General features: G+C 38.3%; 1 protein-coding gene across 3 annotated transcripts in view; it reads left to right on the top strand.

The window, feature by feature from the left end:
- Positions 1–18,558, top strand: part of RIC1 (RIC1 homolog, RAB6A GEF complex partner 1) — a 92,972-nt gene that overhangs the window by 39,107 nt on the left and 35,307 nt on the right. For 2 of the 3 annotated variants that reach the window (XM_056130556.1, XM_056130554.1), the window contains exons 4-10: positions 668–775; positions 2,834–2,976; positions 3,253–3,389; positions 5,248–5,339; positions 10,570–10,658; positions 16,231–16,375; positions 17,647–17,695. In XM_056130556.1, the coding sequence (XP_055986531.1) occupies positions 668–775; positions 2,834–2,976; positions 3,253–3,389; positions 5,248–5,339; positions 10,570–10,658; positions 16,231–16,375; positions 17,647–17,695 (763 nt within the window). The remainder of the gene's footprint in view (positions 1–667; positions 776–2,833; positions 2,977–3,252; positions 3,390–5,247; positions 5,340–10,569; positions 10,659–16,230; positions 16,376–17,646; positions 17,696–18,558) is intronic. The other variant, XM_056130555.1, reaches the window with a different exon arrangement.

The following is an 18,558-nucleotide window of genomic DNA, read 5'->3' as shown; positions in this document are numbered from 1 at the left end:
TTTATATATTGTATATATTATTCATTCACATATGTTATATATAACACATGTATATAATATATATGTAGTCAGAGAATTAAAATTAAAGGATGAGGAATGGAGTAACTTATGATTAGGAAAGGATTTGGATTACTTAGACTTGCAGTATATGTATTGGTTCCATGGTTGCCAAACTGAGAAGAACCATCCACTATTTAAAAGAAATACTTTGTTGATTGTTTTGAGAGTTCAGTTTTATGTTAAGGAGATTTTTTTTGTTTTGTTTTGGGGTCACACCTGTCTGTGCTCAGGGCTTAGTCCTGACTCTGCACTTAGGCATCACTCATGGCTGGGCTCTGGGACCATATGCGGTGCCAGAATCAAGCCCAGGTCTGCTGTGTGCAAGGCAAACAACCTACCTGCTGTACTATATACTTCAGCCCCTGTTAAGTAGTTTTCTCATAAGATTTCTTGCTCTTTTCCCCCAACACAAATTACATTAGCTAAACGTACTTAACTTCTAATTGATAGATACATCCAGTAATTAAAGTTTCTTTTTTATTTGCAAACTTAATGAATAAACAAGTCTTATAAAATTGATTGCATTTGCTTTGACTTGGGCATAATAATGAAAGTAAAGAATAATTCATTGTCTTTTTCTTTAATCTTGTATGTTTTCAATTTTTAGAGGAAGCCCACAAGTGAAGGGGACACCCCATTTTAAGGAAGAACAATGTGCTCCTGCATTAAATTTAGACATGAGGAAGATACTAGATTTGCAAGCTCCCATCATGAGGTACAAAACTTTAAATATACCTATTATCAAATGTAAATTCAAATGTAAAGATTTAGCATTTTCTGATTATAGTATACAATGCAATTGATTAATCACACGGTCGGTGAGAAAAGTGATTTCTTTTCATTGAAGAAAGGTTTTTAGACTTAGAAATCTTTGCTATGTCTTGGGATAGCCAAAAGAAAAAAAAGAGCAGAACAAGGAACATTGTGCAAGGCCCTTCCGAAAAGATAAATCAAATTGATTAGTGACCTTCTCCAGCAGACTCCTCACCAGAGAACATGGTAGAATGGAATCTGAATATACAAGTAAGGAATGCCCTCAGAGAGAGCTTGTGCAGAAAAAGAACTAATGCCAGAATGCTGCCTTGGCAGAGGTGGAGGCCAGGATATTTGGTGCTACAAAGCTGGCCTTGGGTTTGCATGAGTAGCTCCCAAGAAGTCAGTGGGGGAGCTTTGGACATTGTTGGAATGAGAAACCACCTACCTGGAAGGGATCACACACCACCATCTGGAAAACACACACCTACCTGGAAGGGATCACACACCACAGGCTGGAAAACAATTGGACAGATCAGCTGTACTCATTCCTTACCCTTGAGCACCAGACAGCAGTGCACTGAATGTTTTGAGCATTTGGTGAGAGACCAGGCTGTGAACACTTAAGGGCTGACTTGCAATGGTAGGGAAGACAAGTACGTGTAAGCACAGGAATTCTGGTGGACTTCTGACTGGTCAGAAGGAGGGCTGTTCCTCCCCTTTGGCCACCCAGATGATCTTGAAAGCTTCATGACCAGGATCGGGTACCAGAACATTGATCGGGTACCAGCTACACTTGTGGGCAGCAGTAGTTTTTCCATCATTGGGTTACAACTGGCCCTGTAGTTTGGCTATGAAAGTTCTTAGCAGACCTGAGCAACATGACACTGGGCTCTGGGTGGAACCAGTGAATAGGAATCATACACTCTACACACACCTGCACAAATCAGACCCTCACCTCTAGCCTTTCATCACATGTGACATAATATTTGTCTACTTTAGTGAATGAAGACTCAAGCTTGAGGAAGAGCAATGACCCCAAGCATACAAGCACTCTCTAAGCTACCGGATGATATTGTCAAAATAACATTGTTAATAATGTTCATGGAACATCCTATGTGGTCCCTGAGTCCCACCAGGAATGATCCCTGAGCACAAAGCCAGGAGTACGGGAGTAAGCTCTGAACACTTGCCCAAAATTTAAGAGTAATTTAAGTGTGACCTAAAAATTTAAGAGAAAAATGAAAAATTCTTAAAAATTTAAGAGAAAATGAAAACTGTAGTAATCTAGAACTGTAGTGTACTCTCCAGTACAATAAGTAAATGACATTACTTCAGTTTAGTTAAAAGAAAACAAAAATTTAAATCTAGCTCTTCTATCTTACCAATTCAGGTGTATAGTCACCACAAGACCAATGGCTAATAGTAGTGGATATTACAGATACAAGCAGTACTAGAGGAAGTTATTTCTGTAACTCATGGCTCCAGACTGTCTTGTCATTAGTTGTTCTTACCCAACTCTCTTTCTTACCTGGGATCAGGGTATTTGGGCCATTTCCTTCTGTGTTCAGGGCTTGCTCCTGACTCTGTGCTTAAGGAACCATATGTGATGCTGTGAATTGAAGCAGGCCAAGGCAGTCATCATAAATCCTGTGTTATTCTCTCTTGTCCCTAGTTGTTCTGGACCCTAGTTGTTTCAAAACCATAACTGTAGTTTTTCTGCCTGTTGTCAACTACCATGTATCCTTCCATCTCCTTTTGCTGTTTGAGTATTCTAATTTTTATTGCAGTTTGTTAAATTTGTGATTGTAGATGTCCGGTTTTTACTTTCTTCCAGTGTATTCTTGTAGATTGAATTATACATAAAGTTCCTGCAGTTCCTAATTGTAGATGAAGATCAGTTTTGATTTTACTATCTTCTCTTTGTGATTATTATCCAAAACAATATATTCATCCTCTTTGCTTTTCTAGTGTGCTCTCAAAATTAAATTGATTAAAAACTGTTCTTTCTTCCCTTCAGTTTGCAGTCTGTGCTGGAAGACCTGTTGGTTGCTACTTCTGATGGACTTCTTCATCTTATTCATTGGGAAGGAATGACAAATGGAAGGAAAGCCATTAATCTTTGCACAGTACCTTTTTCAGTAGATCTCCAATCATCTAGAGGTAGTTAAATGTTCTGCAAGGATAGAATTAGATGTTTATAAGTATTTTAGACCATGTAGTTAGATTATTTTCTAGAATGAACACTGATTTTTCTATTTTGGAATTGGGAGATGGTGGGATGGAGGGAGGTAGAGAATGTGTGTAAGGAGTAGGCTAATTGGTGTTGGTAGATCATTATTTTGTCCATCCTTTTGACTGTCCTTAGGGGTTTTCAAGCAGAATGTGAAAAAATTATTTGCTGTATGTCTATTTTATGTACTTTTTTTTTTTTATCAGCAGGCTCATTCCTGGGCTTTACTGATGTGCACATCAGAGACATGGAATACTGTGCCACTCTTGATGGATTTGCTGTTGTGTTTAATGATGGAAAAGTTGGATTTATTACACCAGTGTCTAGTAGATTTACTGCAGAGGTATGATTTATTTACTTTGAACTTTTTTTCTTTCAGCATTTTATTGTGTTACTCTAAACTCACATCTTTCTTACTCATTTTATAGTTAATCAGTTGTTAATTTTCTAACCTAAACTACATATAAATAGTAATGATCACTTTAGATACTTGGGACCTTGCATGCCAAGCTGAGTCCATAATCCTGTCAACCTGTTTTAGCTACAGTGAATATGAATAATGGCTAGAACTCAAAGCACAAATAGTGAAAGCAGCTAGACAGAAAACAATATGTGCCATGATTCTATTTCGTTTAAAGTTGAAGGGAAAACAGAAACACAGGCAGATCTAAATTAGAGGTTATGCGAATGAATATTTAAATATTAATGGTGTAAAGGAAAAATAGGTAGTGATCACCATGGAAGTTTCAATATTTGCCACTTTTCTGTTAGGGTGAGAGTACAGTAGTTGAAGGGGGACTTTAGGTATTGAAATTCTTGGTGTAAATGGTAATTCCATAAGTGATTGCTTTATGGTATTGCAGTGCACATATTTGCTTATTGCTACCGAGAGTATTCGATATATTCGAACCTAGAGTATTCGATATGCCAAACACAGTAACAACAAAGTCTCTAATGGAGACGTTACTGGGCCCGCTCGAGTAAATCGACGATCAACGGGAGGGCCTTTACCTTTACCTTTAATGCATTATAATAGGGTTAAAAATTAAAGATGCTGGAGTGATAGCACAGCGAGTAGGGCGTTTGCCTTGCATGCGGCTGACCCGGGTTCTATTCCCAGCCTCCCATATGGTCCCCTGAGCACCATCACGGGTAGTTCCTGAGTGCAGAGCCAGGAATGACCCCTGTGCATTGCTGGGTGTGACCCAAAAAGCCAGGAAAAAAAAATAAAAATGCTTCAGTGACTCCTAAACATATATGGGAGGAAAAAAGCGAAAATTCTAGTAGTGGGTTTCAATACATTTGATCTCCAGTGACTTCTGTTTCTTCAGATGCACTTCAGCTTACTCCATTCCACCCCTCTTGACCTGCACAGACTTCTTTGATACTCTTGTTAACATGCCTGAGATACTACTATGAAAGGACCTCCAACTTGCTGTTTCCGTAGTACTTTCATCAAAAGGGATCTTCTTAGGGGAAATCATTTGCTGTTATGTCCTTCTTCATACTCTCTCATCTTTATTTGAGAGTGTGCTTTATTATTTTCCTATAGTATTTATCAACATCTAGTATACTGTGCACTTTTTTGGTTTTAACTAAACCTTGTCAGTCTTCTAAAAGTGTGAGGCATGGATGCAGGTAGGGTTTGAATACCTGCTATATATATATCCTCAGCAACTTCAAAGACTCTTGAGTGATGATATTTTTGTAAAACTGAAATTTGGAAAGGTCAGATAATCGTTTCAGCAAATAAATGGTAGACCTTGAGGTGTTTATTATACCATGAAGCTAAGGAATAATAGAATTAGTAAGCAGTACTAAGCATTTACAAACCACAAAATGCTTCTTAAAAATATACCAAAGAGAATCCTATTTTCCACTATTTGGGAAGTTAAACACTATACACTGTGTGATGAGAATAATAATGATCAGGTTAGACGTAGTTTCTACTACCAAAAGATATATTCTACCAGAAAAATATTTGAATTTAGAGATTATGTATCCTTTTTTTTCCTAGTATTTTATTTATAGATTAATTAGCACTGAATTCAACTCGTGTGAGAAAATTGAAACGTACTACTGATGGGAATATTTTCTGTGCAGATAAGACTCATGAAACTATGTCCATTGGATGAGAATTATGTTGTTCACTAAATTTTAGAGTACTCATTTTAAACCTTTAATTCTTTTTATTGTCATAGCAACTTCATGGAGTTTGGTCACAAGATATTGTTGATGGGACTTGTGTTGCAGTAAATAACAAGTATCGACTGATGGCATTTGGTTGTGCAAGGTAATTGATAGAAACTTCTGTATTTTAAGTTTTGACAAAAACAATGCTTTTTAAAATGAGATGTTCTTAACACACTTAAAAACCTTAACAAGTCTATCACTTGTGAATCAGTCTTAATATGAGTCTATACGTTTTTAAGACAGACTTAAAGGACAGATTTTGGAGATTGAATATTTTAATATGTAAAGTAAGCATTCCTTCACTGGTGGAAAATTGAGTAACACTTAAGCAAAGCCGGAGAGCCGGTTCAAAGGGCTGAGTGCATGTTCTGCATTTAGGAGACTTGGGTTCAGCCTCCAGCACTGCATGGTCCCCCAGCAAAGAGCCAGGAGTATTCTCCTTTACACCTTGACATGTGAGCCAAAAACCAAAAACGATTTTTCAGAGAAGTAATAGAAGACCAGGGCAGTTAAGATTTAGGGTCTCTACTATTTTCAGAAGGATCAGTGGTGGCTGGAGAGATAGCACAGTAAGACATTTGCCTTGCATGTGGCTGACTCTGTTTGATCCCTTGCACCACACCTGGACTGCTGAATAGAAGTGATCCCTCAGTGCAGAGGCAGAAGCAATGAGCACTGCTGAGCATGGCCCCAAAACTAAGGGAAAAAATTAAAAAACGAAAATGGATAGTGGATGAAAAATAGCTCCGAGGTGTGGAGCTTTTGCCAGGTATGCATGCAGCCCCAAGTTTGAACTCTTGCACTGAATGGTCCCCTCAGCACTGCCAGGGGCGTTGCTGGCTAGACCCAAACACGGAACTATCAGACACACACTTCAGGGCCAGCCATTGCTGTGAATGGCTCCTGCTGGAGTCTTGAACATTGCTCAGAAGCACCCCAAAAATTTAAAATGTAAAGAGATCAGGAAGATCTTTCTCTTTCAGAATCCTTCACAAACATACCCCAACCCACGATTAATGTTGTGGTATTGCCTTTTATTTACTGAGTCTTCTTCAGTTACCAAATTTACACATAAAACGTTTCTTGCTTTAATTCAAATGATGCAGATTTTAGGAGTAAAGTTGATTTAAAATTATCTATTTAACAAATGAGTGTATGTTTACCATGTATCAGTATAATTCTAAACACTTGGAATACCTTATAACACTGACTTTATTAAGCAAATTTTAGCTTAAATTAAAAGGCTGTATTATCTTATTATTTTTTCTTTTTTTAGAAAGGAATTTCAGGAGTAGACAAACGGTGAAACAAATAGATTTTATTTGGAGGATTTTTAGGTATGGAGGGAGAGAGAGAGAGAGAGAGAGAGAGAGAGAGAGAGAGAGAGAGAGAGAGAGAGAGAGAGAGAAACGTACTCAAGAGAGAACACGGGCTTCTCCAAGGGTGGAGAGAGAGAGAGCCCCTACACACATCTTAGCATTAGACACGAAAGCATGAAAGTACACATCTCAAGAAGGGAGATGCGGGCGACACGGTGCTCGGGCACCACATGTTCTCAGCCACAAGGGTGTAAGCACACATGGGCTCAAGCAGCATATGCGCCAAAAGGCTGTATTAAAACTTAAAGTTAGCCTTTGGAATGACTATGCTTTTTAGTCATCAAAGCTCTTTTTAATTTTTTAATTATTTTTTTTTCTTTTTGGTTCATACCCAGCAATGCTCATAGGTTACTCCTGGCTCTGCACTCAGGAATTACTCCTGGTGGTGCTTGGGGGACCAGATGGGATGCCAGGGATCGATCCCAGGTTGGCCGCATGCAAGGCAAATGCCCTACCCACTGTACTATCACCAGCCCCCACCCAAAGCTCTTTCTTTAAAAAAAACTTTTTCATTAAGTCACCATGATTTACAAAATTATTCACATTTGAGACAGAACTTTTTGTTAAGTATAAAATTCTGCTTTGCCCTCAAAATGAAATTCAAAAATTTTGCAGAAATGTATCTGCTGCAGATTCTAGCACGTTAACTAAGTATTCTTATTAGTATAAGTAATAATACATTATACTCTAAGTGATCTTTGTGTAAAGTAGGTAATCCTCGTCCTTAATAGATTGATTTTCGCTGAGAAAATAATTGTAGAAAGTAGTAAATCTAACAATACAAGAAGGAAAGGCACTTTTTTCATACTCTGATTTGGTGATGTTTCGATAGGAATTGTAAAATATATGTAAATGAAAATATTTCTATAGTTTATTTTTTTTTCATAATCTGGGTATTGAGCTTAGAATTTTCCTTTTGAGAACATTTTTGGATTATTGACGTTTTTTGATTTAAAATGGAGTACAAGCATTATGATTGTAATTGTTTGAAAGACTAATGACTTCTAGTCCTAAACTGCTGGCAGATACCAGGATTAATTGCCTTTAGTACTGACTGCAGCTGGTGATAACATCCTTGGGCTGTGTAAAAAGCCAGCTTTCTTGTATAAGATGCCCGTTTGCAAGGGATCAAACGTGAGCAAACAAGTCTTTAGTTGATTAAGTTTTGGTTAAGTGGTTTTTTTTTTTTAAATTTTATTGAATCACTGTGAGATGGAGCAATAAATAGCACAACGGTAGGGCGTTTATCTTGCAAGCTACCGGCCGGGCCGAGCCGGGTTCAATTCCTCCGCCCCTCTCGGAGAGCCCAGCAAGCTACAGAGAGTATTTCGCCCGCACGGCAGAGCCTGGTAAGCTCCCCGTGACGTATTCGATATGCCAAACACAGTAACAACAAAGTCTCCAATGGAGATGGAGACGTTACTGGGCCCGCTGGAGCAAATCAATGAATAATGGGAGGACAGTGCTACAGTGCTACTGTGAGATAGTTACAAACTTTCATATTTGGGTTAAAGTCACACAATGGTCAAACACCTGTCCCTCCACCAGTGCACATTCCCCACCACCAATGTCCCCGGTATACCCCCGCTACTCCCCCTTTCCCACCCTCCCCCTGCCTCCATGGCAGACAATATTCCCCATACCCTCTCTCTCCTTTTGGGCGTTATGGTCTGCAATACAGACACTGAGAGGTTATCATGTTTGGTCCTTTATCTACTTTCTGCACACATCTCCCATCCCGACCGATTCCTCCAGCCGTCTTTTTCTTAGTGATCCCTTCTCTATTCCAGCTTCCTTCTCCCCTTTGCTCATGAGGCAGTCTTCCAGCTATGGAGCAATCTGTCTGTCCCGTGGATCTACTGTCCTTAGGTGTCAGCCTCATGTTATGTTGTTTTATACTCCACAAATGAGTGCAGTCCTTCTGTGTCTGTCCCTCTCTTTCTGACTCATTTCACTTAGCATGATACTCTCCATTTCTATCCATTTATAAGCAAATTTCATGACTTCATCTCTCCTCACAGCTGCATAGTATTCCATTGTGTAGGTGTACTAAAGTTTCTTTAACCAGTCATCTGTTCTAGGGCACTTGGGTTGTCTCCAGATTCTGGCTGTTGTGAACAGTGCTGCAATGAACATATGGTTAAGTGTTTTTTATGATAGTTTAGTATGTGCTGCTTATGACTTTCTGAGACCATGTTAAATTATCCCAATAAAAATTAATGCTAAATGTCAGTAGTTTTTTTTTGAGACTCGTTATCTCAAATAACATTTTTTTCTCTTGTACTAGACTGATAAGAAACAGAAAGAAAAATAATTGAAAGACTATTGGTATTCCATAATGCTTAAAAGGTTCATTGTCCAGGAGTGGAGGGAGAGTGCAGGGATTAAGGCTTGCTTTGCATGCAGCTGACCCCAGTTCCTCCCTGGCACCACATACGGTTCCCTTGAGTCGCAGCAGACATGATCTCTAAGTGAGACAGTGACACCCTGTGTGCAAAGAAACCTTATATTTAATTTTAAAGATGTATTTAAAACATTTGTATGAAATCAGTATTAATATCTTCAAGTATGGAGAATAGCATATTGCCAGTGCTGATGACCTCATTTTCTGCTCTGTCTCTTTCATATTTCCTTTTCTTTGTCAGGGCAATCACTAATTTGAAATTTGTATGTATTCTTTGTAAAATTTTTACTGCAAATTTACTTAGATACTCAAAGAACATAGTAAAAAATTTTCAAAAATGAAATACACTTTTAAAAAAAAAAAATTTAAAGCAGAGCTGGCTAATTATTGCAGGTTTTGTATTTAGGTTTTGTCTTAATCCGTAACATTTAGACTTTGCTGGAAATAGATCAGAAAGACTATGGGAAAACTGTGTGGCTTCTTTCATGGAAGAACACCTAAGTGCCAAAATTTTTTGGCAGTATCACAGAAGCCAGTGTTACACTGCTGTGTTTTAAATATTTTTAACTGCATACAAACAATTAAACTACATATACATGTTTCTTATCCTTTTATTTTTTTTAATGTTTTTTTTTTTGGGTCATATCCAGCAGTGTTCAGGGGTTGTTTCCAGTTGGTTCTTGGGAGGCTCCTGGCAGTGCTCAGGGCATCATGCAGTGCTAGGGATGAACCCAGAGCTCCCACATGCAAAGGAGGCACGTTCACTCTTTGATCTGTCTCTTATTACTCATTTTAATGCATATGGTTAGAGTCTTTTCATTTTCAAGCTGTATGGTATATTAGTGTATGAATATACCACAATTTATATTTCCTACCCCCCCCCTTTTTTTTTTTTTTTTTGCCTTTTTGGGTCATACCCAGCGATGCTCAGGGGTCACTCCTGGCTGTGCACTCAGGAACCACTCCTGGTATTGCTCAGGGGACCATATGGGATGCCAGGGATCAAACCCGGGTCAGCCACATGCTAGGCAAACGCCCTACCCGCTGTGCTATTGCTCCGGCCCCATATTTCCTATCTCTTATTGCTGGACATTCAGATTGTTTTACATTGCTTGAAGTTATTCACGGTATTATAATGAATGCTGTAATAGAATTTTAATAGAATAGCTTAATAGAATTTTTATTTGATATTTCAAAACAGTATTTGTTAGATTACAGGGTATGCATTTGTTCAGATGTGTAAGATGACTACAGAGTATTTTACAGGACTTGTTGTCGTTGTTTTGCTTTTTGCATCACACCCAGCGATGCTTAGGGGTTGCTCCTGCTCTGCACTCAGGAATTACTCCTGGCAGTGGTTGGGGGGACCATATGGGATGCCGGGGATTGAACCCAGGTCGGCCACAGACAGGGCAAACGCCTTACCTGCTATACTGTCACTCCGGCCTCCAGTTTTCATCTAGTTTACACGCCTACCTAGCAAGGCACTGTAGTTTTTCTAATTGTGTTTTATATATTTTCCTTTACTAAAAAGTTGTTTTTCACAGTGGTTCTGTGCAGGTATTTACAATAGATAACACCACTGGAGCTATGCTGCTGTCACATAAACTGGAGCTAACAGCAAAGCAGTATCCTGGTAAGTCTTTACTTTCTTTCATTTTTTTTTTGTAATGCACAGGTTACAGTATTTTTTTAATTGTATAGGAAATGAGTGCTCATTTAAAGTTAAATTATGCGTGCTCTAAGTTAACTTTTTTATTTTAGATTTTTCATTATAGATACAGAGTTCAAGGTTTACTAAATCCAATTTGTTTACAAAATGTCTTTAAATATTTTCTAGATTACTATGTGTAAGTAGGTTAAGGTTATAAACACTGATAAAATATTTGACAATATTATTTTTGATTCAAAGACTTTTTTGTCTAACTAGAGATATACTCTTGGGATACTTTCTTCACTTAATCCTTTTGATCTTTCACTTTCACTGAGTTTTAGACCTTGTATTTCTTTCTCTAGTCTCTTAACTGATTTCATTCCCTCTGTAATTTTAAGCCTACCTATTCAGTTTATTTATTCAACAAATACTTACAAAGTGTCCACTTTACGCTAGGCACAGTTCTAAATAGCCACAAACAGAAGACTCTCTGAACTCCATAATGGATCTTTAATGTGTCCTGTTTATTTCATTAAATTTAAACTATATCTCATTGGAAGTGCTTTAGACTGAAACTAATAGAAAGACCCAACTTCCTATGGCTAAAAGGAAGAGCATGTATCCTCTCAAAAAACAAGAAATCCAAAGGTAAAGTATTATTGGCATTCATTAGGCATTAGGTCACTCCAGTATTACAAGCATTACTGAGAAGAAAGGAGGAAACTGGCATGCATATGTTTTTTTGATTAGGAAATTTTCCCAGAAGTATCCCCCACCTCCTGCTTACTCCAGCTATCTTCTGTTTCTGTCTAATTGGTCCTCATTTGTCTCATAGCTAGCTACTTTAGATTTCTCCAGACTTTTCAAGGATTTTATGGCAGATAAAGACAAGCAAAGACTAGGATGGAATTAAATGTTTAATCAGCCAGTAGCTTCTGTCACATATGTGACAAGTCAGACCTTTTGCCAATCTTTCTGGCATTATTTTTGGCTTTTGACCTTTATGCTGTCCTTATAATTTTATCACAGTACCTCTATATTAAAAGAAATAATAAATTTTCTTTTTATTAACAAGTTGGATCCAACCGATGGTTTTTCAACCTTTTTATTCCTGTGACCGACCAACTCTGGTTGAAAAACTACTGGACATAGTAGTTGAAAAACTACTATGATTCATCTATACAGTGGAATACTATGCAGCCATTAGAAAAAAAGTCAAGTCTTCAAATTTGCTTATAAATGGATGGACATGGAGAGTATGATGCTGAGTGAAATGAGTCAGAAGGAGCGGAACAGATACATATATTCTCTGAGACTAATATCCAAGGCTAGGGAAAACAGTGTCTGGGGGACGAAGGGCAGCTAGGACAGAGAAGGGCCCAGAATGACAATACAGTAACTGAGTGTTGAAAGGAGGTAAAGGAATATACCTGATAACCTCTTAGTATCCATATTGCAAACCATAAGGCCTGAGGAGGGAGGGGAAGAGAAAGGGAAGGAGGGAGGTGCCTGTCATAGAGTCAAGTAGAAGGGAAACTGGGGACATTTGTGGTGGGAAATGTGCACTGGTGAAGAGGCAAATGTTGGAACATTGTATGACTGAAATCTAATCATGAACAACTTTGTAACTGTATCTCAGTTTAAAAAATCTAATTAAAAAAAGATAACTACTGGTCTAAATAATGTAATAATGAATGGACATGGTGAGTATCATGGTGAATGAAATGAGTATCTATGTCCTACTAGTAGCATTTTAAAAAGATAATATGCATAAATGCAACAGTATTTTATTCTTAAATTCTAGTTGTTACTAGTAAAATTTTTCTACCTGAACAATATGGTGTAATTTCTCAAATCTTTGGAGTTAATATTGCTTGCAGTAATCTGCATTCCCCGTGTCAAATTGATTTTCACTCAGTTTTATATCTTTGCAGTTAAGTTCCTATCATCATTATAAATGTAGTGCCACCTAGTGTTGAAACTATGAACTGCCTGGAGTTAATAGTAGCACTACCAGGAGTTGTATCTAATAGATACTACATATTATTACATTTCTCTTTAAAAAGTTCATTTTGGGTTATTTTCTCTATATATAAACCCCATGATTTACTAAGTTTTTCATGATGCATTTGTTACAGGCATTCAGTATTCCAACACCAGTCCCACCCACCACCAGTGTGACCTTCCCTACACCAATGTCCCTGTTACCCCAGCCACCCTCCAAGCCTTAGCAGGCACAAAATAACATACTTTATATTGCTTGTTACAACTGAATGGCTAATAGAATTATAAAAAAAAATGCTTCAGTGAAAGGAAATTTATGAAAATGCTCCTGTCTCACCATGGGGTCAATAAGTCCTTGTTTGAGGGCTTACTAAGCATCTGTGGAAAGTTGAGCCTTCTGTATTAATGTTTTTGTTTATTGAGCTTAGTTGCCTTCTGTATTACTTTTCCCATCTCATTTGGTGTGCTGTTACTGGGATGTTAGTATTGTAGAATTTGGTAGTGTCCTGAAGCTAGGAATCCGACTGCATGCTCTCGCAACTCCGGAATATTTAATGGGGCCATAAGTCTGCATCACAGCAGTTGTGGGTTGTGGGATGAGAGTGTGGCTGCCAGGGCTTTCAGAAATATGGAGGGTTGAGTTGTGGGGAGGCTTCCCAGCCCCACTCTGAGAAGAGCCCAGAGTTCTCAGGCAAAATGCCAGTGTGTTTTCAGCAGTTTAGCATCTCTGTATATCTCAGTCATGAGGTAGTAGTGGAGTCTGGCCATGACGTGGTGGCAGCTGTTGGGGTGTGAATGTGGCTGCCAGGGCTTTGGCAGGACAGGCACTCGGCCTGCCTCTCTCCAGAGGGCAATCCAGGGTTTTCAGTAGGGAGACTGGTGTGTTGGTGGATTTTTGCATCTAATTGTCTCTTCCGAGATTTAATCATGAGTCAGTAAAGCTGGGCCCAGTAGATGAGTTCACATAGTGGTGGTTGTGGGATTTGGGTGTCCGATGGATTTCCTTTAACAGTTATCTCCAGGAAGCACTCGGGGTTCTTTGAAGACCTCGGAGACTCCCTGTCCCCCAGAGTAGGAACTGCACTCTAACTTTTACACAATTTCACCAAACTCTGTGTACGCCATTGGGAGTCATCCTTGACTCTTACTGTATTCTTTTCACCTGAAATGCCACAGATTTTGACATGAATACTTTTGCCTACTTTGAGCTTAGTGCTCAAGGGTCACTCTAAGCAGTTCTTAATGGACTATGCAGTGCTGTTTGTCCAGTGAAATTTCTATTTGTGAACTTGATAAAATACCAGGGATGTGGCTGGACCCAGGGATATGGCTCAAGATTTATGTAGTTTTCATAAGTGAAGTTCAGTCGTCTGCCCCACAATCACTGTGGAGGTGTGGTCTCTACATTACAAATCTGTGTGTCAGTACCACAACCAACACAGTTTCACAACACTGTGGGTACTGTAACCAAGCATGTGAGCCCTATAGTAAGTGTGCAGTCCATTGTCACAGCAACAAGTGTGATCTCTGACCTGACTGCAGTGATACCAGCTAACAGCCAGCAATGAAAAGAATTCCTTTCTTCCTTTTCCTCTCTATATCTTTATTGCTGCTAACAATTCATTATTGAACTTCGTAGCTTACAGGCCTTAGTTTCTTGTTTTAGTTGATAAGCCTGGAATGTAGGCATTCAAAACGTATCTATTTGCAGCAATCTAGTGCAGTTTATAAGAGGTGCATAGTACATATCTGACAACTGAATCGCTTTTCTCTCTCTACTAACCTTCCTAGGGTTGTGTGTCAGAGTCAGTAGAATCTTACTACCTTTTGACTATAAATTTGATATCGTACTATGTTCTCTGTGCATGTTAGTAATTGGGCACCTTTTCTGTTCTTCTCTTAGATTTAGAAAGGCTCCCATATAAAGAGCATTTTCTGTAAGACAGTACAAAATTTTCTGATGTTTTGGGTCAGAAAAAAATAGGGAGTATGTATCTAAATTTATTGTAATTAGCTTAATTAGCCTTAAGAAGAAGCTGTTGTGTAGCATGTCAGAATTATAGTTAAACATTAGGGTATATGGTAACTTTGCCCATCATTTCTTTAATAACTTATGTCATCCACTTGAAACCATTTGTCCCTTTAAATTTCCTTTAGTGTCAAGTTTTTGTGGTGATAAACATTTTTTTTATTTGAAAATGTATTTCTTTTTGTGATTTAATTATAGTTTCACTTGGTATACAATTTTGTTCACTTGGTATAAAATTATAGTTTCACTTGGTATACAATTATTTTACAATAATTGACAATTATTTTTATCTTTGTATTAAAGAAATTTAGTGGTTTCGAGTATCTGCTGTTATTGGAAAGTACAGTTTAGGGCTTTTTTGTTTGTTTTTGTTTTTTAAGAGACTGATTTTTTTTTTCTTTTCCTTTTCAAACATTATTTTCCTCCTTCCCTTACCATTTTGTTTTTTGTTCTGCTCTCATGGGCAGGGTCTGGATTGAGGTGCTCACCAAGGGTCACATACACTGGGGTGTAGTCCTTGTGGTGGTGTAGCAAACTGTAGTGTGGTATTTACCAGGGATCGTATACTAATAATCCAGTATTGAACTTGTAGTTGTGAAGTAGTTGTGGTTCACTAGAGATGCACACTTGACTTCAGCAACAGAATCCCAAATAGCAATGCCATTTGGATTACCTTTGACATATGGTCTGAGACTAGGGGTTGAACTAGTGGCTTCACACCTCAAAAGTTGAAGCTCTATCACCAAGCTATTGCTGGACTTGTTAGCAGTTTCTTGCTAGCTGCTTTTTTTTTTTTTACAATTTCAGTTATATGGAAGGTCAAGAATTTCCCTCCCTGAGGGGAAAGAAACCTGTTTAATTTCAGCTGACTGATAACTTGTACCATTCAGATGTTTGGGGGAAACATGCTTTTTTTTTCCTAGAATGGTATTAAACTTGTATTTTTCCTAGTATTTTTCAGACTTAATTAATGTTTTCAATTGAAACAATGAAATAAAGAGTGTAAGTGTTTACATGTTTTAGGGGTGTGGTTTAACCACCAAAGTGCCATTGTCCCTCTACTACTATTCAACAAACCCTTTTTGTACACATATTCCCATCCCCGCTGCCCCCACAACTACACTCTGATAAGTTCTGTCATTAGTCTTTTTTTTCCTTTTTCTTTTTTGGAGTCACATCTGGCGATGCACAGGGCTTACTCCTGGCTCTGCACTCAGGAGTTACTCCTGGTGGTGCTCAGGGGACCATATGGGATACTGGGAATTGAACCCGGGTCGGTTGCGTGCAAGGCAGACGCCCTACCTGCTGTTCTATCTCTCCAGCCCTCTGTCATTAGTCTTAAGGGTTGTTTTCACTGGACATTGTTCCCTTCGCTTTTTTATATACCACATAAATATCCCTTAATGAACAGAATAACCTCATTTATTTGAATGTTTTTTCCTATTTTAGTTTAAAGTTACAGGTTGTAAAAATGTTTCTCTTCTTTTTCTTAACTTCTGCCTTCTTTCAATTTCTTAACAGACATTTGGAACAAAACAGGAGCTGTTAAATTGGTCCGATGGTCTCCTGACAATAGTGTTGTAGTAGTGACCTGGGAGTGTGGAGGCCTTTCTTTATGGAGTGTATTTGGAGCCCAGCTGATTTGTACACTTGGTGGAGATTTTGCGTGAGTCTAATATAGACAGATTTTAGATAAAATAATTCCACATCATCCAAGCAATATTCTACCTCCCTACACAAGCGCACGTACAACATACTTTGTGCCATACAAGTTATCCTTAGACTTATTTGACTTGTCCCAAAAAAAATTGTATCTTCAGAATTAACTTGATGATGTTGATTCTCCAAACATCATCCTTTTAAAGCCAGTTCACTTAATAAAAATTCATTTTATTGAACCTCTGCTGAACCTCATGTTCTATAGATTCCTGGTTAAGTCAGACTGGAGAGATAAAGGGTTTAAGACACTTAGCTGATATGTTGCTAACCCTTCACTTGTATATATGAGTTTGGTTCCCAACACCACATATCACATATGCTCCCCCATGCACTTCCAGGGGTCACTCCTGACTGAGCATAGAGCCAGGAAGCACCACCGGGTGTGAATCAAACCTCACCTCCCCCCCCCCCAAAAAAAAAGTTTAAATTAGACATGGTTCTGTCTTCAAAACACCTGCTTCTAATTGAAGCAGTAAGCCATGTTATAGTAATTTAATAAATTGAAATGACATCTTGTCAGGATTATGTTGGCTAACTAAGTAGATTGATAGGAGAAGGTTGATACCGCTACCCAGTCCTATACTGCTGTTTTGTTTTGTTTTGGTGGTAATGGTGAGAGATTTAGGCTATACCAGTTGATGCTCAGGGATTACTCCTGGCTCTGTACTCAGGAATTATTCTTGGTGGGCTCAGGGGACCATATGGGATGCTGGGAATCAAACTCAGGTTGACTGCATGCAAGACAAACACCCTACCCACTGTGCTATCGCTCCAGCCCCTCATACCACTCTGAACCGCAGATCTGACAAAATGAGCACATTCTCAAGCCACCTGAGCCTGTCAAGTAGCTAGCCATTTAGGACAGAAAGGACTGTCTCAGTGATGTACCTAGGTGTATAAACCTGCGATCATATATTTCCTGAATTTATTTTATTTATTTTATTTATTGCTTGGATTGGGAGGGTTGGTTTAAGTGTTTGGGGGGGTTGGGTTTTGGGGTCACACCTAGCAATGCTTGGGGCTACTCGCACCTTGATGCTCAGGATTTGTTCCCTGATAGAACTCAGGACCATGCAGTGCTGAGGATCAAACTCAAGACCTTCCAGTGCTTTGATTTCCTCAGCTCCTTATTTCTGTCTTGAATAAAATTTTATTTTTGAGAAGTTAAATATTACAAAAAATTAGTAGAATCGTATCCGTTTTTCTGTTCTGTTTCAGTTACAGTTCTGATGGTACCAAAAAAGATCCCCTTAAGATTAACTCTATGGTAAGTACTTTGTATTTAAAAAATTGATAAAGTGTGAAAAACTTAGATATTTTCACCTTGGGTGGTGGGGGAGGTATACTAGGGATCAAATCTGGGACTCCTGCATACAAAGTTTGCGCTCAGCCTGTTGAACCATCTCTCCAGCCCAGAACACATCTAGCTTATCCAACTATTTTCATATGAAAGAAAACCTTATTAAGATTCTGATATTTTGCAGCAATTCATATACATAACCCTGCTCCACTTCCATTACTGTTTTCTTGGTCTTACTAAATGGGAGTTATTAAAATCTCAACAACCAACAATGGAATCCAGTTATAGAATCTTAAAATCAGCTGGACTTAAAGATCATATCTGAACCTTCTCATTTTACAAAAGAAGAAATAGATACCCTGAGAAACCAGAGTGCCAAAGTAATTAACAATAAAACGATAGCCTAGCTTGGAATGAAAAGCTACATAGTCTCATTGCTTCCAGTCCATTTTCTTTGCTTTATATAAAACTGCCTCTGTTTTGGGCACATCTTTGTCAACTTTCATCTAGGTAACCTAGGTATTCCTTTGTAAGGATTATCTCTGTACAGTCATGCATTGCTTAGAGTGGGGATAGTTAAGAAATTTATCAGTAGGTGAGTTTGTCATTGTGTGACTCACAGTATCATTGCATAAGCCTAGATATTTCAGCCCACTCTATACATAAGCCATGTGGTCATTGTGGTTCATTGTTGACCATGTTAAATGGCACACAAGTGTATTTGTGAAACAATTTAAAATTTAATTTTAATTTTAAATTGCAGATCTGATACAGAGCAGTATTGAGAGCAAAATTAATATGTAGTCTTTTCTCTATTTAAGGTAGAAAAC

Source organism: Sorex fumeus, unplaced genomic scaffold, assembly GCF_029834395.1.
Source record: "Sorex fumeus unplaced genomic scaffold, SorFum_2.1 ptg000079l, whole genome shotgun sequence".
NCBI classification, from domain to species: domain Eukaryota; kingdom Metazoa; phylum Chordata; class Mammalia; order Eulipotyphla; family Soricidae; genus Sorex; species Sorex fumeus.
The sequence above is the reverse complement of the archived record's forward strand: the minus strand, read 5'-3'. Positions and strand labels throughout refer to the sequence as shown.